Source organism: Astatotilapia calliptera, chromosome 15, assembly GCF_964374335.1.
Source record: "Astatotilapia calliptera chromosome 15, fAstCal68.1, whole genome shotgun sequence".
NCBI classification, from domain to species: Eukaryota; Metazoa; Chordata; class Actinopteri; order Cichliformes; family Cichlidae; genus Astatotilapia; species Astatotilapia calliptera.
This window is the reverse complement of record NC_137436.1, coordinates 11,748,094-11,772,708: the sequence shown is the minus strand read 5'-3', so window position 1 is coordinate 11,772,708 and position 24,615 is coordinate 11,748,094. Positions and strand designations below refer to the sequence as shown.

At 39.6% G+C, this 24,615-nt stretch overlaps 1 protein-coding gene and 1 non-coding gene across 6 annotated transcripts in view; both read left to right on the top strand.

Annotated features, from left to right (window-relative positions):
* Nucleotides 1-1,691: 1,691 nt before the first annotated feature.
* trnal-uaa (transfer RNA leucine (anticodon UAA)) lies at nt 1,692-1,774 on the top strand. The gene has a single exon. It is a non-coding gene; the product is annotated as a tRNA-Leu (tRNA).
* Nucleotides 1,775-5,274: 3,500 nt separating this feature from the next.
* Nucleotides 5,275-24,615, top strand: part of utrn (utrophin) — a 192,241-nt gene continuing 172,900 nt past the window's right edge. For all 5 annotated transcript variants that reach the window (XM_080290147.1, XM_080290148.1, XM_080290146.1 and 2 more), the window contains exons 1-2: nt 5,275-5,694; nt 6,995-7,146. In XM_080290147.1, the coding sequence (XP_080146273.1) occupies nt 7,074-7,146 (73 nt within the window). In that variant the 5' untranslated portion in view covers nt 5,275-5,694; nt 6,995-7,073. The remainder of the gene's footprint in view (nt 5,695-6,994; nt 7,147-24,615) is intronic.

The following is a 24,615-nucleotide window of genomic DNA, read 5'->3' as shown; positions in this document are numbered from 1 at the left end:
TGATCCCACAGGTCAGAGGAGAATGGCAAGACTAAGAACAGAAATTGTAAACTGAGGCTACAATCTGTACCTGCTTACTAATAGAAGATCAATAGAAGATTGGAAGAATTGTTTGGTCTGATTAACCCTCAATTTCTTCCACAATATATGGTTGGTAGGGCAGAATTTATGGTGAACAACATGAAAGATTGTTCCATCCTGCACGTATCAATTATTCAGACTGCTGCTGATGTAATCAACTAATTCCATGAAGAATTGAAGAAGTTATGAAGGAAAAAGAGGGGTTCATGTTAATACTAGCAAGGTGTACCTAAATGGTGAGTGCATATTTGACATATTCAAGCTTCCATCTATCATTTTCTTCAGCTTATCCGGTCTGTTCAGCATCCTAAGCTTTAAATGTAATATTTAGATGTACCTATTAACACTTAGTATTTCAATTTAAATTTCATTTTTGAATGTAAGATCGAACATTCGCTGTTATTTGAAAAAAAAAAATTGCTGGAAATCTGCTAAAAATGAGAAAAACGCACCCTGAATCTTTGTATAATATTTGGAACTTTTTGGAATTAAATCCTGTAGTTATTTCAAGAATAGCTCAGTGCACAAGACAAGGCAACAACAGCCATGCGAATAGATGCAGTCAGTTTCTACTCTACAAACTGTTTAACAAACTAGATGCCAAACTGAAGTTTCCTATCTCGGCCATTTGGAGTCAGACTGTGTGCACGTCTAACTGCTTTTTGGTTTTTAAAACTATGCATAATAGCTTATGTATGATCAAAATTCAAAGTTTAATTTCCGTACCAGTTAGCAGTATTTAGATTTTATTTTCAAAACAGTTTAATCTCAAAATAACATTTCGAGTTCAGTCTCGAAATTTCATCTTTATGGTCAAAATGAACAATAATATTTATTTTTTTCTTAATGTGGCCCTATACTATAGTTTTTTTGTTTTCGTTTTTTTCGTTTTTCAAATATAGAATGAAATATCCCTGATGGCGCCTGTCCCGTTAATGCCCCACTCACTCAGATCCACATACACCTAGCAAGACTAGCTGTCATTCAGTCTCCGAAGTTTCTACGGACTTTATTTGGCAACTTATTCTCCGTGACTTCGTAATTTAGAGATTTGTTGTGCGGTATCGGTGTTTCGCTTTGCTTCGAGGTTTTGTTTGGCTGCAATGCGCAGCTAAACACGCTACTGTGTATATTTACAATATAGAAGTTGTACGCCTGCTATAACTTCTGCTACGGGTTAGCATACGCTAATGTTATTATGCGGGTTCTAATTTGAGAGAGCGGTTCACAGGAATTCGAATGGAATGGAAGCAATTAACCCAAGTATGCGAGCTGGTATATATATGTATGTGTGTGTGTGTGTATATTTTAGGTTTTTTTTGTAAATACAAGCCACCTTAAGGATAGCGGTAGTTTTATTTCAAGCTTTTGAGGTCGGGCTTGTCGTTAGCATGATAGTAAATGACTTAGCTGCTAGCTACTAGCAGCGGTAATGTCAATTGTTTAGACCAGTATGTTTGTTTGCTATTGTTTATCTCGTCGGCTTACGCTGCTATGCATTGCTAGCTTCGTGCCAATTTAATGACTAAGTCTAGAATACATAATGATTAACGGTATTTGGATGTGTTGAGTTTTACAAGTGTGGGGATGTGTTGGGGTACGGTGTATATACCAGGATGGCCGAGTGGTTAAGGCGTTGGACTTAAGATCCAATGGACATATGTCCGCGTGGGTTCGAACCCCACTCCTGGTAAATTTATTTTGTTGATGTATTGGAAGGTTTGCGTCACATAACATAAACAAAGAAACAGTTCTGTTACATTATAAGCGAGACCGAGGCAAAACAGAGAGCACTGATGATAAAGAGCTTATAGTTGCAGATGTGGTAGCTGCGTATGCATCGTCTTGTATTATTTCCACCGAATGCAACAATTTCAGCTCCGTTTAAAATTGCACTTTTTAACAGTTCTCCCATTTTGTAATTAGTTATTTAAAAAAATACACATTTTTTTCCAGCCAATTTCTTTTGATAATAACAGTTTTCCTCTAAGTTAACAGATTTGCAGCAGTCTATTGGTAATAAAACGGTGCTGAAAATCGCGGGCGCTAAAATAGTGTCGTATTAAAAAGCCAGCCGCCAGCTTGCGGTTAACCCAAGTATCCAAACATTACTTGGAGAATTAGGAAGGTTGGTTTAAATTCTGATTATCCGTCTGATTATTACTTGTTTAAGGCGTAACCCGACGTGCACCACTCTAGAAATGCAGCTACACCCCCATTGACGGAGCTCTTGTGACTGGCTTGTTCAGTGAGATCGTTTCCTCTTGTGAATTTCGCCGCAGTTTTTGGATTTATCAGTGAAAGAATAACAAGAATTATCTCAATATAAGGTATAATAATCATAGCGTCAATATAAAAACTCACAAAATTAGGCAAATTAATGCAAGGAGAAACTGAAACTGAGTGAGTGAATGTACAAAGTAGTGGAAAAACTGAGGGACAACAGAGGCAGCAGAAATTGCAAGAAATATAACTAAATATAATGTAGGTGCAGTTAACGCAGAGTCAAAACAGGTAATTTCTTTATAACTCAGGATTGGGAAATCCTGTTGATTACAGTCTATTTATCAATATAAGTTTAGTAGTAGTAATATAAGATATTAGACATAAAAAATTGAAACATCAGAAATAACTTTTTGGCACACCAGCATCTGTAAATTACTTAGGATATACTAAGATTATCCACAGAAGTTTAAAACTAGATCTTAGCAAAGCACATTGCATTACTAAATCTTTCAGGAGTAGTTGCGTGATTAGGACAGAAGAGGGCACTTTAACGCCTTCTTGTAGTTTCTGGGCTGGAGTTCAGCACTGGCCCAGAGGAGGCCTGCACACACTCACCCCTGTAATTTCACAGCCAGGGCGATGCCTTAGATCCATCGATACCCAGTCATCTGCATATGCCACCGGAAAGGCTTGACAGAAAATAGCTGCAAGCAGTACTCAACAGTTTGGTGCACTGTAGTCATGCAGCCTTATAAATACTTCTCAACTTCACAAACATGGTGAGTGTGTAACTATGAATCATGTTTAGCAAATTGGGGTAAATTGAGGAAGAATTACTGTGTGTAAAAATCGCTAATGGGGCCTTACATACTAAAGATTTCCTGGTCTTAGACCATATTTTGTCCCCTTCCTCCCTCTTTTTTTTCACTGACAAACGCATATGCTGTCACTTGATACGTTTTTGAGGCATTAATAGAGCACTGATTTGTGAAATTGAGCCTCTTCTTTAGGCTGCGTGAGGAAGCATCCACAAAAGAGGCCCGACAACTGAGACGCAGAGGGAGAAGGATGAGGGCATACAATGGCAGATCAACATCTCAACATCCCCCAAAGCCTCAGAGACTTTTTCTAATGGGGTCTAATCTATTATTCAGTCCCCTCAGACACGGGAAAAGTTGTTGTTTTCAGGCCGACATAACTCACTATCACAACATGAAACCTGAGACATCAGGGGTGGAGGGGTGTGTATGGTAACGATTGTTGCTGTTGTATGTATTAACTTTCTTATTATTTTTTCCATTTAAGCCGTGGCCATAAATAAGGGTTTGATTCTTATTTTACTTGTCATTATTTATGTTTTAAACTTGATTATCTGTTTGTCTTCCTGTCTTGTTTTGTTTGTAGTTGTGTATCAAAGCTGCTATATGAATAAAGTTGGTTATTGAGGAGAAACCTGTTTTGTGTGTTGATTGAAAAAAGCAACATATGTTTTGTTGGAGCTTTGCTGGTTGTAATTTTGAATTAAACTAGAAAAAACCCACACACAAACACACATTTTGGGGATTTTACACTGTACCTGGGTGCCCAGTAATTCCCAGGATTTGTTTATGGGCTGAAATACTCAATAAAGTGATAAGCAGCCAGGCGTGGAATGCAGTTACTCTTTCCAGGAAGTGCATCTTTGGGGTACCTGTCCATTTCTATGCATCTTATACATTCTGTCCCTCTTCCTTTTACATGACTGTACTTACTATTTCGCTGAGTCATCATTTCCTTTGTGATAAAGCTTATAGTTAGGGCTGGGTCAGGTGACCCTGAAGCATATCTTAGTTATTCTGTTCTAGACTAAGGTTGCTGGGGTACTTCCTGTGATCCATTCAGCATTTCTTCTCTAGATTTCTTTTCATTCCCCAGGTGTTTATATACCACTGCTGCAGGCTATTAATTCTTGTCCTGTCTCTTGCATAGTCTCTGTGCATCACATCTCCTTTTTCTCTTCTCTTTACCCTCACCTCTTAACCAGTATTAGCAGATGACTGAGCCTGGTTCTGCTGGAGGTCTCTTTTCTTGCAAGGGAGTTTTTCCTCCCCGCATTTGCCTAATGCTTGCTCACAGGGGGTTATCGGAGGGTTTCTCTTTAATACCGCAGGGGTCTTTACCTTACAGTGTAAGGTACAGTGTCTGATTTGTTGGTATATAAATAAAAATGAATCACTTTGCTTGATCTGCCAGTGAAATATTTAGTGTTAATAAATAAAACTACCCAAAATATAGGTCAAATGAAATGCCCCTCTTAATGCATCAATAGCAATATTATAATATGATATACAATCAAGCATTGGTACGGACCAGTTTGTAGAGACAACAAATCTGTAGGTGTCTAAATACAACCATTAATGCAGAGAGTTCAATTAATTAAATGGGTCACATTGCCCACATGCTGCAATAAAACAAATCTCTCTGATCCAGCGTCAGGCTTTAGTCAGTTTGCGTTCCCTTTAGGTGGAAAGGCGTGGAAACTGTTTTTCCACCGTCCATTATTTCTCCTGGCTTAGTGTTTCTATTAAAGTTTGTGTTTCCCCGTGAGAGTCATAGGTTTTGTTAGAATTACATCACGTGACGGCCACCGCGCCATGTTTCCATCTCAGACTCAGGAAAACTTTTACAGCCAGAGGGACACGCTACAGAGCGAAATCAAGTCACCCAGAGGGGCCAATGTAGTTCCGATATATGCCTTCAAAATAAGTCCTCGGTTGTTGCAACGTGAGTCGGTTATTAGGATTGAGTCTATTATCCGGTGAATATATCATTTTCCATCTATAAAAATATTATTTCGTTTATTTCCGACGCCTCAGTAACAATATAACACTGCGAGGAACTGCTTTAGTTCTTTGACTATTTTATTTTGAAAGACAGCGCTACCGTTTCCGTTGCATTTAGCTTGCTGTTTGCGTCAGTGTATGTAACAGGGAGAAAGAGTGGAGAAAAGCAACAGGAACAAAAGTTGTGGACCTGAGTGAACAGCTCTGCGATGCTCACCCGTGAAATGTTGTAACCAGCTCTCCGTTTGCAACAGACAGCTAGCCGTGTGCTTTGGTAGACGACGGTGGCCTCACCTTGCATTGCGTTGCGAAAAAGGCGTCTCTTGAAGCTTTTTTGGCACATCGCGGAGACTGGATGCGCTCGGGGACGGTTCTCTTTGGTTAACGTCAGCTAAGTTTTAACGCTAGTTAGTGGGGAAAGACGCCTCGTTTCTCGTAGAAAATGCCTTAGATGAATTAGATCCACGCAGTTTTAATACATTTTACCCTGTTTGTCCATCCGTACTCGACACGTTTTGGACTTGCTCTGAGGGAACACGTCTCCTGACCCTTGGTGACAGCAGAGGTGAGTGATTGGATCCACGAAAACGCCCATGACCTGTAGTGCTCATCACTATGGTACGTTATTGTGAAGTTCGCTATCGGATTTAATTGTAAAAGGAGCCACTGAGAGAGAAAAGTTTGAAATTAAATGGGATAAGAAAAAAAATCACAGTAATCTTGCAGTGAGTTGGCTGAGGGGTGGTGCAGCACTAAACAAAAATTCCCAAACTGCCGCAGTCATACCTAAGAGATAAAACATTAACTAAAACAAGACTATCATTGATTCACTGTTTAAAAGTCACTTGGTATATTTTGTAAGGATCGCGCTAGTCCCGTCAGATTATCCATATATATGCGTGCTTTTAAGCAGTTAACATGTGCACTTTGGTCCAGTCCACTTTGGGGCAAGCTAGAAAGTTCTGCACCACACTTGTGAGTCAAAGAGATGAGATTAGAATATATATATATATATATATATATATATATATATATATATATATATATATATATATATATATATATATATATATTATTATTATTATTTTTTAAAAATCTTCTCAGTTGTTTTGGTCTGGTTGTCAGCACTACTCCACTTACAAAAAGAGGAACTGAAATTAAAGTAAAGATAGCTGCAAGACAGATGAGGCTGACTTTTCATTGAGTTTACAGTTGTTATTTTTGGGGTCTTGCATCATCCCTCAAGAACTGTAACTCACCAAGAACTGTAAGGGGGGGAAACTGCACATGAAGTCCTTTCATGGTAAAAAAGTAAGCTATTTTGGAAGGGAAAGTGGTTGAGTTTTAATGAAAGGATACCCTGAAGTGAAACAGACCACAGGCATAAGTGAGACAAAAAAAAGGGGTCTCAAAAGCTGCAGCATGACTCAGAAATGTAAGCTAGTGAATTGAGATGACCAGCTGAAGTATTGACTGGAGCTTTTTTCTTTTGAGTTTCAAACTGAGACTTGAACAAAAAACATCTCTTCGGTCAGATTTCTTTGTTGTGTTGATGCTGATTTCAATATCTAGATTGCTTCCATGCCAAGGTTTAAGTCCACATTTTAATTGCCAGTTAAGGAGTTATTTAAAGATAAAGAAGAGCACAGCTTGGCATCCTAAGACATGGTTTAAAAAGCTTGTTTCCTCCTGAGACATCCTAGGTTGTCATGAGGTACCAGGTCTGAGACACTTGATCTGGCCATTTGTGGATTTTTGTCTTCTACTAAATGTCATATGAAAGCAATAGAGAACTAATTTGACAGTAAAAAATTTTGTTTTTGGAGGAACTGTGGCGTTTGAGTTTTCATTTTTATTCCTTACAGGTGCAGGAAGAGGGCTGCTGAGAGGCCTGGAAATTGATCACTATTTTACCTAATCTAGCACTGGATTAACTGGGCTGCAATGGCGTCACCCGGAGACGTCGCTGGGGGAGGAGCTAATGAAGAATTCAACGACAAAATCAAATCAAGATCTGGTATGTTTTGATATTTATGTCCATTGTTTGTGTTGGTATTTTGCAGCTGTCTCCAGTACTTAATGTTCCCTAACATGAACAAATGAAGCAGAGCATGCAAGTCCAAAGGTTGTCAGAGCTTTCAGTGTTCTTTAACAGAATAAATGGCACGAGGCAACAGTTTGTTGTGCGTGAACATGTGCAGTCACTGTTAGAAAACTGTGACAGAGCCAGAAATCCTGTTGGTGTATGGTTAACCATACGTGGAGGCAGGGGAAGAGAGACACAGCACACAACACAGCGTAATGAGGACAGAGTGGGTTTGCGATCACACCTTTGCAAGGGGAAACAGAAAGGGAAAGTGTCCAGCAGCAGAAGAAGGGGAGGACAAGAATGTAGGGATGGTTTTAGAGAGAGACACACCCACTGATCACGTTCTCTGCAGATCGTTCCATTCCATAGGTTAATATTTCGTAGACACCGCCCTCAGAGGGAGAGACGCTTACAAACAAGTTGTTGTTCTAGTTAGAGGAGTGCTTTAGTTGGTCTAAATTAAGGTAATTGGAGGACAATGCCCTGATGTTGTGTACCCATCTTGATTTAGTCTATTCCTGGCTCTTTGAACAGTACATTTAGTTAGAACATGGCAAACTGGAAGAACAATATAAGCACACATTTTCCTATGTTAGAGGAGTCTAGAGTGAAACTTTGCATTGTAAGTTTATCATTATACATCCCGCTAAAGAGGTTGTTAAAGGATGTCCCATTTTAAAATTGGTGCCCAGGTCAAATGGGCTGACAAGATACAAAGAAAATTGGAGTGTAAGACAGAACAGAGGAAAGCAAGCTCATCACTCTTATATCAAACACTTTACCTGTACGAGTAACTATTACACAAACACTATTGTCATATGGGGATTGTTTACTTTTGACAAAAACTGAGCTTTAAGTTAAACGTCTTGGATGTAAATTGATGTTAAAGCAGCATTTGGCTTAAGGTGCAAAATCATTGCCATGTAACTCATGAGGTTTCCATTTCCACTGATAACTGAAATGAGGATCAAAGTTAGGAATGCATTTATATACATCAGCCAACTATTGTGATCAGCTGAGCAACAGTTGTTATTCCTGTTTAGATTTTTAAAAAATAATTTACAGATTTCAATATTTATCTGTTGGCACAGACAGAAGTTTAAAACACCCCCCCAGAATCAGTCTGCCAAAGAGTTCAATCTGGCCTACTATAGGGCTTTGGAAAACATGGAAATTTCAAAGGAGAGTATAAAGTGTGGCTTTTTGACTGTATTTGGATCAGTTTTACAGGCCTCTTACTGACAATGATGTAAAACATAAGCCTATCATATACTTAAAAATAAGACTTTTCTGCTTTAAACAGTAAAAAAAAAGAAAGTTTTTCTTTGAGTTCTCACATGATTTATTATTTTTAAATTACAGGATAAAGTTGTTTATTTCTTACAGTGTAGTCTCAATGAGCCGTGTCAATAGGTTTCTTTGGTGTCTTTGTGATTTGGAAAAAGTGAGATGTAATAGTAAAATTGCAGGTTTCTTTTATAAAACATCTCAGGATTAAATGTGTAGTCAAACTGCTTTAGACTGACGGTAAGGGGAAAATGTTTTGGGTATTTTCAATAGGTTATTAGGCAGTAGCCTTACTGGTCTGGCCCTCTTAAAATGAAATTGGGCTTTATGTGGCTGTTGATATAAATGAGGTTGACCCCTGTTGTACTAAAAAAATTCAGTGTCAAAAATGGAATTAATAATATGAAGAAGTGAGGGAAAAAAAAAGTGTCTTTCAATTGTTATTTTAACACACTGATATTGGTAATAGGATTACCCTGCTATATGTTAGGCTAAAGTGTTACTTGACCTATTTTAGGTCATTGGTAAGTAGGAGCTTCGGCCTTGGAATGTTTCTACTTTAATGTTCCTATAAAAAAGAACACATATAAATATATTTAAAGCCTGTGTTCTGGGTTTCACCATAGCCCTCCCCCCTTCTAACTCCCAATTCCTGCTGTAAACTTGTTAAATACAGTAAAAAGAGGCCAGTTCTCATGCCAGCTTTCCTCACCCACCCAGCCTCACCCACCCAGCCTCACAGCACTGGTGGATTCCATGCCAGGAATTCCACTGTGCCGATGGAGTTTGTAATTTATAATGCTTGTCTCCAGACCACAATGCTTTTCTCACAAAGATTCAGGTTTCCCTAGCAACCCTAAAAGTAATGTTTTCTTTTATGGCAACGAGGGGAAAATTTAGCACGTAGCATAGCTGCACAAAAAAACGCAACTTAGAAAATACGGCCGCTCACATGTATGTCGAGGTAACCTGGGAGCCTCGGCACAAGTGGTTCTTATCTTCTCTTTGACGATTGAAATTTGTGGTGTGTGTTTGTAGTTGGTGGATAAATATGACAGAAATTAGCTGTTCTGTTTTAGAATTCAGAGAGTACGCGCTTGCTTTGAAACCAAGGCAAATCTGGGAAATGGCTTCAAGCTAAACGCTGATAAAATATCATGTGGTCTACCCCGATCACTATAAAGTCTTCTTTCTTTCACCATGTTATAAACTAGTGAGGCTGATTGTTAACAGTGATCCTTAGACACCCACCCAAAACTGGGTTTGTTTCATGTGGTTTCTGTCATCATGAGAAAAAGTCTACACAGAGCTGAAACATGGGGTATTAGAAGAGAGTGACAAGCAGGTGAGTGTGTGTGCGTCTGTGTGTGTGTGTGTGGTGAGCAGGTGGAGGGATGTTTTTGCAGCTGTGAAGACAAGCATTAGCGCACTTGTTAATCTCCATGCCGGCCACCATGTGGGCATGTTTGAAAGGTTGGAGAATTCATAGCCAACAGCAGAGCGCGCGCTCAAACGGTAAACTCTGTTTTTTGTCACGCTTAGTGACTGTCACAAAGTTAGCGCCAGGCGTCCTGATCTTGCAGAGAGAGTGAGCACGTTCGTTATTTCAGCTGGCTCGTTTTCCATTTGGTGCTTGACTGAGATCTCACTGCAGTGTAGGTTGGAGCAGGGGTGTGTATGTGTGTTACCAAGTTTCCTATGAACTAGCTATATAGTCACTCCGTTTCACAGACAAATGCACATTAGTGTCTCTGGAGGGGCGAGGGGAGGTGGTTCAGTGTGTCAGGTTACTATCCAAGCTTACAGTGGATCAAGGAGGAAAGAAAACAGAGGAAATGGGGTGGAGGTTAAAGCTGACAGAGCAGGTAATGTATCTGCTAGGGATGCACTGATCGAACTTCTTCCATCTTAGAGTAAAATAACTTGAATATACAACAATGAATAGTTTACAGTAAGTGTATTTATTAGTAAAATAATAAATGACAGTGGGATCAAAATAATGAAACATATAATGGCTTGGTAGCACTTCATTTGGCACTGTTGTGTTTTCCCTTCCTGCAGCCCTGGGTTAGATTGTTACATATCCAGCTGCACCTGAGAGGTGGGAGTGACAGGAGTATATAAAACCAACTCACTCACTCACTCACTCACTCACTCAGACAGAGAGAAAGAGAATCCGGGAGGCTGCTTGCCAACGTGTAGTATTTTTGTTACATGCCTCTTTTTACAACATATTGCACCTACCTTTACAAGCATCCATGCTGGGCATTTCATCACTCATATGTGCGATTACTCATCTCACGTTTAAGTATTTCTTTGTTAAATAAACTAATTGAACAAGCTAAGCCTTGTCTTTTTGTTGCCAATTTGTTGCCAAAGTTGGCAGCTAGTCGGTTTGTCATCAGTTACCGTGCTGTGTGTTTAAAACACCCACCACCAAATGCATGAAGACTACGGTCTAGTGTATGTAGTAAGTTTCTTTTGGTTAGGTAGCTAGTAAGGGAAGAGTGTGCCTTACTGCTGGGTGTTTCATACCAGTAATTGTTAACCTAGTGTTGTACAACAATTTTGTATCAATAACTGTTTTTTATTCTATCAGTTATATTCTGTGGTCCAGTCCCAGAAGTGTGTACAGTATATTTTACACTATTTTTGTGTGGACATGGCATCTGCACATGAGTTTTTTCAAACTCCCAGTGAACAGTTGTTAACTGCTTACAAAAAAAGAGCACTGGGAAGTGGCAGAGCATTTTGGCATTGATTGCTCTAGACTCTCCAAAAGGATGAAGTTTTTTCTATTTTAAAAGAAAAGCTTATTGAGAACGGTGTATTGATTGCAGAAGGTGGCCGCAAGGTAATTCCATCTGCGTTAACTTTTGAACAGCAGAAAGAGATGTTAATGTTGCAGCATCAACACACTTTGGAGTGTGAAGAAAAGAGAGGCAAAAGAGCAGGAAGTGGAATTGAAAAGGTTAAGATTACATGTTTGTCTGTATGAAGCTGATTTCCCGAAGGTTATAGAGAAAAGTTTAGAGTTTCCTGGAAACAGGAGAGCCAAACTTATGTGGCATTTGTTCGGGAGCTAACAACCTTGTTTAAAAAAATAAGCTCATATTTTTATGTTAACATGTTAATTTCATTTATTTTAATGTAATTATACTAGTGCAAAGTAATGTATTTGCATTGTATCATCTCAGTTCAGTGTGAAAGTCATTAGAAGACTGGATACTAGGATCAGGCTCAGTCATTGCAGAGGAGCCTACCTTGTGGTAATGCTCTTCTTTTTCCATAATGTAAAGATGTATGGCTTAAACACATAGCTTAATTTGTGGAACTGGAGTTTAACTTGAAACTCCAGTTCTACAAATTCATCCTGGTTCCTTCTACTTAAAATCTCACTTGATTCTACTGCAGTCTTTACCCTCCCCTCCCCAACACAGCCGAGTTTCTCACAGACAAAAACACCCAGTGGAGGAAGATGAAATGGCATCTCTTGGATCTCTGCAGATGTGGTCATATTACACTCAGATTTAAAAATCAATCCAGCAGTAGTCAGAAATATCCTCCTCTTGTTTGTTCTCGTTAGATGACGATCATGATGGATCTCTTAGCCGCTATCCACATAAACAGACACGCACACCAACTTCAAAGTGCAGAGAAGTTTGGGTACCAACTTGTGCATGCCTGGAAACATCTGCGTTGCAAGTTTTGGTTATGTGTTGAGGTACGATGTGAAACCTAGTGCTTCACAGATTGAATTTATCACAAATCTCAGCACAATGACAACATAAATTTAACACATCAATGGGGAAATTGGCTAAAAGTCGCCTTGATTGGCGAGCTGTCATCGTTAACTTTGACCATGTCTGACACCATTGTCCTTCTGCACAACCCTGTTGCTGCCATTCAGCTACGATAGGCTCGAGTCCGCTCACCAGTTGAAGATGAGTAAGCAGTTAAGAAAATGAATGAATGCATACTTGCATGCATGCATACATACCTCACATGTGAAAGAAAGGTGGGGAGCAAACAGGTCAGGCTTCTGATTGCTCTTAACACTTTCCAGAGTTTTGTCTTTTCTTGGATTAGCATGATGTCAGTAAGAGGGGCTATTGTTAATCCCAGGCACACAGCTCTGGCTATTAGCACACAAATCTTCTGTTCATGATGGACAACCAATCAGGAGAAAGGTTGGCCATGTTTCACACAGCATGAACTGAGTGGCTGAAATTGTAAATAAGGATTATGTTAAACGATGCATCATGCAAAACTACTCTAACAAAGTCCAAGAATTTAAAGCTGGAATTTAGGGTAATAAGTCCCCTATAATTAAAATAAATAAATCACTAGCTGCTGCCCTCCATCTGACCTGTAGGCTGTACTGTATATGGTAAAGTGCTAATTTTGTGGTTTGCCACATTGCAAATCAGTTCTGAATGGGATAAGAGGATGGTTAGACACACTACTTGACACAGTTACAGCTGGATTACCTTATAACCGCTAAAGTCCTGCCTTTACATCCTGTCTGTGCGTGTGCTTTTCTTCTTTCCATTCCTGAGTGCATACAAATGTTAAAGGTCATATATCACTCACAGGGTTAGCGGCTGTTGTTTAACATCACACGGTAATGAGGTGAGAAACAATCACTCGATCCTTATTTGTCACTTGAGAGCTCTGTGGAGGAGCCTGCTCTAAACCTGAGTCAGTACCTGACCTGGCCTTGTTGTTCTCTATTGTTTCTGCTCTTAGTTCTGCTCTCCACTCATCAGTATTGATTTCGTATGATCCATAACAGTATCTGTATAAGTCCCAGACAATATATTTTAAGAGCTGGTGGGTGCCTTGAAATGTTGTGTAGTGTAGTGTTTTGAAATTAGCTGACGGAGTCTATCCTACTTGGTTCCCACACTTTGTTTTGGTACGTGCTTTGTGCAATATGTGTCACATGAAAGATATGAGGAAAAAGTAATTGGTTGACTGGTTGAAATGGGAAGCTTAACCATCAGCTTTATATGTGCGATGAGCCACAGACTGGATCATCTGCTTACCTTTGGGTGTGACACAATGTAAGACATATTTGTGTTTTCAACAAGAGAATGTGAATGTCACCAAATGGGTGGTGTAGAGGGTGTGTTTTGTCACCATACTCGCTCAGCTACATGTCACAGATCCTTAATTCGGGCCTTGGCTTCTTGGAGCTGGGTGTACTCAGTATTTCAGCTGTTCTGTGCGTGCCTGTGTTCAAGAGTAACTGGGTGAAACACTGAGACGATCCGGAGTTGTTATTATTCTCATTTGTTATTGTTTCATAGCTTTGCTGTTACTTTAAAAACAGATTTTCAAGCTGTCAGTGAGTGCAATGATATACATGCAAAATGCTTATAATGGGTGTGTGTTTGCATGTGTGGGTAGCATGGAATACAAATCAAAACAAAGAGGCTTTCACTGTGTGCCGCCTCTTGATGCAACGTAATGACCTGAATTGTTTCTTTGCCTCTGCTTTTTTGGAGACTCCCAGGCTTGTTTGGGTCAGTGGGAGTTTTCATGAGTTTATTCCACTTTGAGAAAGAAGTTTCCACAGGGAACACGCAGCTGGATGTATCTTCACTCTATATGGGCACACAAGCCTCTCTGTGTTTGTGTTAATGTCTTTGATTGCAGCTTAATCTGGCTGCTTGGGAAATGGGAGGAAACTTTACTTTGCAAAGTCCTGGCTGGAAATGTGGGAATGAAGGCCTGGGCCAAAGCATCTCCCCTGGGTGTGGTTGTGTGTGGGACTCTGCCTCTTTGGTGCATGTGCATGAGCAGCATTGAGACACCCCGCCCAGGCAAGATGTCAAGCTCTTCAAGACCACACTGGGAATGGCAGAAAATCATCAGTCTTAAATGTTCCTACAGTTGTTAAACACTCACAGACCACTTTTTTCCCCTCCTCCTGTGGATTTCTTATTTTCCACTGCAGGCACTTCCCATTTCATTCCTCCTTTCTTACCCCTTGTCCTAAGCTCATTACAGCTACAATCTATGTTGTCTATTCTACATTCTGACCTATCGCATCACTCCTACTTTCTTGCTACAGTACTAAATATTTTTGTTGTTTGGTGCATAAAATGATACAGATCTATTTAGTTATCATGCTAAAAATGTTAGATAAAGTTGTGGCATGGTTATTTGGCAACTAGCATAGATCCATAACAACCCACTTTGTTTTTCCAGCGTTGCATAGAGAGGCTCAATAGAGATGGAAAGGACTGACTACAATGATACATGTGCTAATGAGCTGATGAAGTTCTAGGATGTAAACAAAGGAATCTACTTGAGTGGATTTAAGTGAAGGTCCAACATGTAAAAGGTTTGGATTTCCTAGTTATTCAATTTTAACTTGGTGTATGATGTGCGATGTTGTGTTGAGATATAACGATCACACAGACATTATTGTTAAAGAAGAACCTGTTTGTGGTTAAAAGAGAGAGAAAAAGCCAGAGAAGCCACGTGACAGGAGAGGCGCACAAACCTGAAATCAATGTGGAATATCAGGAAGGGAGGCTGGAGGAAACAAACACAAAGTTAATTGCACCATTTCATCACCTAACTCCTGCAACACATCAACATCAAAGAGTGACAGCAGAGTCGGAAGGTCTCTTTTGGGGATTTTCTGTCAGCGGAGAATGGCTGTTGGTTGAGCTTATTTTGTGATCTGTCTGAACTGCATGCTCAATGATTGTATAGTTTCAGAATCCATAGTTTCAGAATCCAGTTTGACAAGGCAGTTGGCTAACATGGGACTTCTCAGCCACAATCAGGTAGTCTCAGTCTGTCTGTGTCTGACCCACGTGTACAGACATTTTGGAGACAAGCGAACCTGGCAAAACATTGTTGGGTTGGTGAACTTATGCCAGATGATGGAAAATTAACAGGATAAATAATAGAGGTGGGAATCACCATAAATCCCACGATACGATATTATCACAATACTTAACGCACGATACGATATTATTGCAATTTTTTAAAATTATTTTGCAATATTCAAATTCTGTACATAAAGGTAAACTTTATCAATATTCATTTTATCTAATATCAAAGTCTCACACTCAGTCTTTCTCTCATTTCAGTCAGTTTTATTGTTGACAAACTGAACGGTTTGTATTACAGTTTAGTCCAACTTAACTGAATGCAACCATCTGGTACAATTATAGCTATTCTGAACTATGCAATTTATGAAAACTATGCAGCCCATTCAGCAACTGAAGAATTTGAAAGTAAATTAAAACAAAATATAATTTTAAATTAAATAAAAAAGTTTTAAGCTTAATTAAGATAAAACATGTCTTAAATTAAAATAAGTAAACTGTCATGTTTATTGCTGCCAAAAAAAAAGTTAAACACATTTGGACAGTGAAGGAATGTCAGGATTCTTGCTCAGAAAAAGGATCAACATGCTCTGAAGTCAGTTCCAGTCCACGAAAATGTTTTTGTAACAAAATATCGATTTCTGCTGTCCCTGTATCGATACATTATTAGCAAACAAAATATCACGATACTACACAGTATTGATTTTTTTCCCCCACCCCTAATAAATAAGGAATGATTATAACATACCTCGACTCTTACCCTTCTTTCATTTCTCTTTACACAGTGCAGTACTTGTACTTCTCCTTTATAGAAAACATTTAAATCAGTGTTGTTGTTCTTGCCAGTGAGTCACAACACTATGGATATAAGCTAAATTGAATCTCAAAATAAAATCCAATCAGCATTTTGCTGTCTTCCTGTGATTATCTACCCCCGGAGTGCAGAGCGGAGGGCTGCACTGTACGCTGGTGACACTGTAGGCTGCAGCAGCTGAAATGCAGGATGACGCCAGAATGTGGCAGGTGGCAGGATTAATGCACAGCTGGGTTACCGTTTCATGATATTAAGCATGAATATGTCTTTTCACCTCACTTTGATGTGGTTAACTCAATGTCATGTCCATGAAATCCTCCAAAACTGTGTGTGAAACACCAAATATGATGTTTATATTGATTTATGCTTTGTGTGCATTCTTCTGAGATCATTTGAGAAGGTTGTACATCTATTAGTGTGATTACTGTAAATGTAAAAATACTGGGGTGACAGTTGTTTGTATTGTATTGTATCTTTATTTGTTTCAGACATATAAAACAAAAAACAATATATACACACTACATATATTTTCATTTACAGATACGAATATATATGTAGATATACACACACACACGTATGTGTTCAGATAAACAAAAAATATATAATGAAATAAAACAAAATCGTCTGACATAATGTAACAATGTTTGGTCTGAAAAGGAGTAGGAAGAAGTATGAACATACTTATTAATTCCTACCCCTGCTCAACATCTTATTGATCCCACATAATTCACCTAATTCCCATCATCACATACTCCACACGATACACGAGGAGAACCTATATAAACTTGGCTACCGTGATTGATATAATTTGGATATAATTTGATATTTTTATACATACAATGGGTGATCATCTTTATCGGTATCATATTCTTCCAAAATCAGTTTTCGAAGTATTTTCATGAACTTACTAATTCCTGAGCATTGCTGTAGATCTATAGTAAAACTATTCCACAGTTTTACCCCATAAACAGTGACACAAAAGGTTTTAACCTTTGACCGTGCTTTAAGAATCCTTAGATTCAATTTCCCCCTCAATTCATAGTCTCCTTCTCTGTCATAGAACATCCTCTGTATATTTCCTGGTAACATAGTTGTGCATTAAGCTGCAGAGCGACTGCACTGTCCATGCCAGAGGGTGATGTGTGTAGATGAATCGCTGATGGGCGGTCTCATCTCTGTGCATATAGATTTCATAAGGTCCTTTGTATTATTCATAATTGAAAGGAGTTCTAGTGTTAGCTATGATGCTGAGCCAGGGAAAACTGCATGTACGCATGTTTTGCATATCTAACTTTATGTCTCACTTGCCATTTTTGACTTTTATGTTCACATACACATTTAGACTTAATATATGGCAAGAGTTAATTATATTAAGTTTTATAAGTAATTTTCTGTCTAATAATTACTGAAGCTCAAATACCAGACATCCAGGAAACCATCAACTTTGATTGTCATGTAAACTTAGGACTGTTTGTGGTGAGACGTGGAATGAAAGGGTTTCATTCATGTCTTCCAGTCTCTAGTCAGAAGTGATATTTGGATATAAAGCGTGAGAGAGATGTTTATGTGCATATTTAAGGGGGGAGGGGGGCATTTTTGCATGGCTTCAGTGAAGCAGCTTGATGATGCTCTGGGGACGGTGTGTAAGGATGGACTGACAGGGGGAGGACGCCTGTCTCTGACTGACGCACCCTAGTGGAAAGTTCCTTTTGGTGTCTGCTTCCTTCACTCACTGCCAAAGCCAGCCTGACCCGAACCATTTCATTCCTCTGAGTTGTGACCAGACCAGCTGCCGCAGCTCCCTGTGGAAGGAAGTGGATTTAATTCAGTCAGACTCTGGAAGCTGGTCACCAAGCTGGAATCACCTCTTCTACTTCCTCTTTGTTAAGGAAAGGAAAGCAAAAAACAAAACACAGGAAAATATACTTTCTCTTTTGCCCTCACCCTCTGCCCTCCCTCTCATTTCTCTCTCTTACTCTTTTTTTTTTTTCTTTTTTTTTTCACTCTCTCTGTGTGGGAATAGAGCTGTTTGTTCAGTTGGCCCTCATTGACTAAATATATCAATGGGCAAATGGACTCTGGCTTTTTCCCTGTTCCCTGCTCCACTGCCCCGGCTGAGACCCTCGGTGAATGTCAGGACCCACGTCTCAGTTTTAACTCAGTCTGCTGTAACAGTTCTGTTTTTCTGAGAGTCAGGGACACTGATTGCTTCACTTTGATGTAAACCAAAGGCAAAAGAGGTGGCTGTCCTAACCCTAAACCGTTCTGCTAAGGCACGCTCATTCTGGGTCGCGGTTATTTGAATTAGAGCTGTTGTTTCCAGCAGTATCGTGTTTGCAGGCGAGAATCAACTGATTTCACAAAGCGTACAACACACACACACACACCTCTCTAACCTTTCACTTACCTATTAATTATTTAATTAACCATCTGTTTTTCTCACTCGTGGTTTTTTCTCAGCCTTGTGTGTGCGAACATTTGTATGTCGTGACAGAGTGCCCGACCCGGCACCCCACATAAACCCACCCAGCGTCATCGATGAATGCTGTCACACCTCCACTTCCTCTTTCTCTTTTCTTTTTTTTTCTTGTTCTCTCACTCACTCACTCTCCCACCACTAACGCTGCTGCCACTACCTTGTCTTCCTGTTCCGGATTACTTGTTTTCCTTTTTCTTTTTCTCCATTGTGTGTGTGTATATATTTGTAAGGTCTGTATTGCTGTCATGAATTTGGGTAAATGGATGTCGTGGAGAAAGCGTAACTTTTTCAGAAGAAAAGGAAAGCATGAAAGTAGCCTCGATTTAGGTAAGCTTGTCTTGATTAACCTAAAAAGCAGACTAAACACACCGGCATTGATTCTGTTTTTCATAGCCGAAGGAGCGTAATTGTGAACGTTACCCATGACTTTGATCAATTGATCGATTCTTTTTCTTTTCCTCCTTGTGATTTTTATACAACTTCTCTCTTTCTGTCATATTTTAGTCGTGATGTGCATACTTTTTATTTGTGTGAATGAGATAGTTGATCATCCCTGGGTTTTATGGCTCCTTATCTAGCCAGTCAACCATCACGCAGCAGAAGACTGCTGATCAGCAGTCGTGTTGTGATTTATCTGCACAATGGAAGAGAGTGTGATGTCTCATTTTGTCACATCCACAAAACACTCATACTCTACTGAAAAAGTAACTACACGAAGCTCTGCAAATTGCACTGCAGAGCTTGCACCACCTCTTGATAAAACTGGAGTAAAGATTGCCAACATTTACACATAATTGAGTTAAGCGTTTACATTTCTTTCACTCCAGCTCCTCTGTGTTGTGTTAAAGTTGGTTGTGAATTCCTTTCCAACCTTAGTTTGAGTTGTGTAGACTTCCAGCAAATGCAGATAGGAAAGTCAACGCCTCTGCCCCACCGCATCGCCTACTCCATAATCCCGTGTTGCATCTATGTTTGTGTGCCAATCTCTGTCTGACATGCCGATTTTTGCCTTTGTTTTCCTCAAACTTGCATTCTGTCCCATCGCATGCTGGAATGGTGCCGAACAGCGTTCATCTGTGTTCGCCCCCTATCACACGATGCATCATGACTCCCTACCCTTGGCTTGCCCTGTCCTGTTTCGCTCTGCTCCAACCACTTTCCCTTTCCCTGACAGCGTCCCTGTTTCCCTCCCCTCTCCTTTTTCTCTCTGTTGCTGCATTCTTGCGATCTGTTCCTCTCTCTGTGGTCAAGGAGTGACAGACACATGGGAGAGACAAGAAGAGGGAGGCAGGAATATCGAATTCTTCTTTGCGCAGATACTCTTGGACTATCTCCTCCGGCTCTTTACTTGACTTCTGTTGGTTCTTATGTTGAGCATTACGGTGGCCTCTGGTAAAAGATGGCTCAGCATGGACTCAGTCTTAGAGGTAGGAACTTTTGACAGGTGTGCGCGCTTGTAGTTTGGTGGCAGCTAGGACCTTGGTTTTAAATCGTGCATATTTTTAGTGTTCTTGCAATCTGATCAAGGTGTAGGCGCAAGATATGGGGTGGCTGGATTAAAAGGAGAGTGTGCCATGAAACGAGAGATTTTGTTTTCTCAAACTGTCTTTTTTCTGTTTTTCTTCTCTCATGCACTTTGTTAAATGCGCCAAAGATACTGGTGGGGTTTACCAAAGGTCAGTTTTTGGACATTTCTTTTTATTTCTACTGAAAAACTGAACATATCTGAACAAGCATAGAAAAATACAAGCTATATTTGGACTGTTGTAAATTGGGCATATGGAGTTAAAACCAGTTCGAGTTCCTTCACATTCCTTCACTGCATTTATTATATTTTTTCTCTTTCCCTCACTTTTACAAGCAGCACAGGCGATTTACACTGCTCTTGTTAAATCTCTGCCGTGTGTGGGGTGATCCGGCTTGTTGAACAAAATTCGTCACCCTGGCCTGACTTCCCCAAAGCCCCGTGCCCTCTCACCTCACTGTTTCTGCTCAGCCCTAATTACACGCACCTCTGCAGACCATGGGGGTGTTTTGAAGAATGTAAGTGGGGATATGGGTTAATCCATTTGGACGTTATGAGTGTTTTCCTTGCAAATTCCCAGATCTTGGCAAGGGTAGAGTGTCAACAAAGCTGTATGGGCTGGGGCAAGCTTAGACAAGTGACCAGTGGGGTAGGGAGGAGGAATGCATAGGAAATTATAGGAATTCTATTCATTCCTCTAAACCTACAGATTCAAAGTAATACACGTCTGCCAGCACACTTTGAGTCAGACTGAGCAGTATCCTTGTATGAGCGTGATTGTTGTAGGATTGTGTGTATTTCCTGTATACGGATTAGCGCCTTTCATTCAACCGTGGGTGGTGCTCTCCTGACAGGACAGTCCGTAGCCAAGGCTTCTTCCAAGGAGCCATCAAGGTGAAGTTCAGCATGTGATGCTTTTTTTTTTTTTTTTTTTGTGAGCTGTGTAGCAGCCAAGCCAAGAGCTCAGTTTAATGCTTCGCCAATGACCTGAGAAAGGCACGCATTCAGTCTCATTATTTTTGGTGTAGCCACACTCATGCTAGTTTGTTGTTTTTCTTTCATTTACTTTTCCAGACACTTCAGCTAATGCAGGAGCTGTATTGTTGACGTGTTAGCCGTGCTCATTCATCGGTCGAACATGCATTTTAAGCCGTTCGCTGAAACGGCGAACTGGGAAAACCTTGGGCTAAGATTTTAGCTGCTGGGTATGAATTAGTTAGAGGTAACAGCTGCTCACTGGTGTGGCAAACTTTGTAAATATCTCTGTTTGGAAAAGCTCCGAGCTCCCGTGTGTTTACTGTGTGGTGCTGTCGTGGAAACCCTGATGGTTTGTTTGATTTCTCACCTCAGTGCTTTCCACATAGTTTTCCCCGTTTTCTCTACTTTGCGGTCACAGGCTCTCTCCACCTGTGAGAGCGAGGGGGAGACCGGGGCTGTATATTTTATGTGTCTGCTCTTGTGTTCCCAGCTGGCTGCTTTGAGAAACGTGTGCTTCTGTTAATTTTTTTCCTTCTTCTTTTGCTCCTTGAACATTTATGTTATATTATGTTTTTCAGGTGTGTTTGTGATTCTTTTTCTCAGGTTTGTCAGCACTGTTTAAACTTTAATTAACGTGCTGTTATCCAGCAGTTAGGGAAATGATTGCAGTTTGGCAGCTTGATGGATCTTGGCCAAATTTCAGGAAAAATAAACTTGTGTTATCACATCAGGTTCAAAGAGTGAACTGATTAGAATTTGTGCATCAAAGGTCACTGACTTCATGAAACATGCTTTGAACATAACTCAAGAATTCCTACTGTAATTGTAACAAAGTTGTTACTCTGGACAGAAATAGGTGTGAACTGTAAAGTGGGTTTGAGTTTTTTAGAATTTATCACCTTGGTTGTTGTCATTCTGCAAACAGGATGAAACACAACACTTTGGTCTTAAGCTGTGGTGTGGGTGCACACCCATGCATACCATGTGTTGAGAGTATGAGTTGGATCACTCTGCTGAACTCGAGATTACTCCTCCTGATGTAATCATTACTTCATTTTTTGACTGCTGGCAACCCCCCCCCCCCCCAAAAAAAACAACAACAAAAACAAACAAACAAACAAAAACAAAACAATCACTTGTTTCTCAATACTATATAACAGTACTGTCTGTGCAAAGCATATACAGACTTAGACTGATGTGTTTATGTATGACTCAGTTATTAGACGTATGTTGACTGTTTGGCAAGGCTGGAATATTTTTCTCCGTGAAGGAATGTGCATGTAATTCCTTTCTTCACTGTGCTTGTGCTGTATATTTACTTCTCCTCATTTGGTTGATAGAATGTGTCAAAGCAGATTACATGAATAAGTGAAGTGAAAGTTTCCAAACTGATTGGACGAGGACCTGGTAAAAGATACTGAAACAAGAAATAATTGTGTCACATTAATAAACAATAATAAAAATGTTAAAAATAAGCTAATCAGTTTCTATTTGAGAAATTTCAGTGTTTTAATAGTTTAAAAACTATATTTGGATGCTAAATTTAAAAGTAGTTTTTAAGCGCAAACATAAGTGCATAAAAAAAGTAATCACAAATGCAGTAATGGCATATAAAACAATGTTTAAATAGAACCTAAAACGAGGCTTTGCGCTGTCTTCTTTGAAGGCTTTCCTACATTAGCAGGAAGCTTTGGTGTGTTTATGTGCATATTGAAGTGTGTAAACCTTTAAAGGTGCATATGAGCATTCTCTGAGCTTTAATTTGATGCGAAATTTCCTGCTGCAGAAATGCACGTTCTGATGGTGTAGATGTTAATAATTAATGTTAATAATAAATCAGTGTCCAACCTAACTGCCTCAGGTAAGTGGCTCAGAGTTTTACTGGCCTGCAATAAAATATTATAATTTAATTATCATAATAATTTATTTATATATTCCTTTAATCTAAATCTGATAAATAATGTTACTAAAGCTTTGAGCTAAATAGGGTCTAGTACACCCCATGTCCCACTTTTAGACTCACCCCTGCTTGCTGCAGGTATCACTGCAATAGAAAGTGGGACGGCTGCTGTCAGCTTTTAGCAAGCTGCGTGATTTAAACACGATATTTGACTAAGTTACCAGTTCATCTGCCCACATGCGCTTCTATTTTAAACTTCTGCGGCTTTTTGTACATTTTTCAGTGTAAAACCAACAGCGGTTGATGGGAGCAGCTACAATGTTTGTTTTTCCTTGACACTGGAGCTTGCTGAACAGGTGGTTTGATTTGATTAAGGACGCTCACTAGCTTTTTCCCAGTAAACTTTTTTATGGTGATTACAGTGACAAGCGCTGCTGTTTTGAACACTAGAAGAAATGTTTATTCACTCCACCTGAGCTCACAGTCGTGAAAACAGCTCGGCCTCTTTGCTTTTTGCTGTGTGTAGACGTAAACTAGCCACGCTAAAATACTTGCATAGTGACAGCTGAGTGCTGCAGAGTCATGGGTTAATGAAGCATCAAAGCAAAAATATTTGCGTTGTGGTTTTTTCATTAGTTATTCAATTTACTCAATGAGTCTTTGCAGCCCTAGTAAAAGCTTGATTCATTGATGGATAAAAGGGTCGGTTACTCACTGAGCAACAAGAGAAAGTGCAAAAGATTTGACTGATGTGTTAAGCAGATTATTTAAAGCGTAACAAAAAGTCAATATTGTATATTTATTCTATTTATTCTATGTCTAGCATGTCTATTCTATGCTATTGTTGGTGTATTGTCAATAGAAAGCACCATATGTAGAACATAAGTCTTTAATGTTTATGCCTCCATCACGTCATCACTTAAAGACCGGATTAAACAGTCATGTTTGTAATAGCAGGTTTTAAATTCAGCTCCTTAACAGATACAAGAATTTGTGCTGAATTATTTTTGTCACACTGGATGTTCGTATCACATCAACTTACAATGAAGCGAAGCTTAAACTTGAAGCCTCCCAGCTGATTAGAGCAAACACTTATGGCTCTGGCCCAATTAAACAAAATATAAAAATAAAAGTACAATTTTTAAATGACCTAAACAAGATGTCATTGCAAGAGTTGTTGCACAAGCTGTACATTGCAACACACTGAGTGTGCACGTGTGCTTCGGGGACACTAGAAGAGTGTAAAAGGAATGTTTGTGTCCACAATCAAGCATAATACCTGCCTTGCACAAATAGGACTGTAGCTGAATTGTGTATGTGATGCTGTGACTAGCTACAAATGAGAAAACTGGCATCGGTGTACATGTGTAATGTAAAGTTGTAAACTTGTGCATACTCCCCTTTTTTATTAAATTGCTTTTTCTTGTGTTGCTCATACAAACACACTCTTGAACACACTTTCTCACACACACAGCCTGCTGCCTACTTTGATCTATCCTGCAGCGATGCATTCCTGTGCTGCAGCGAGTAGGAGCAGCAGACAGATTGAGGGGGAGCATTGTG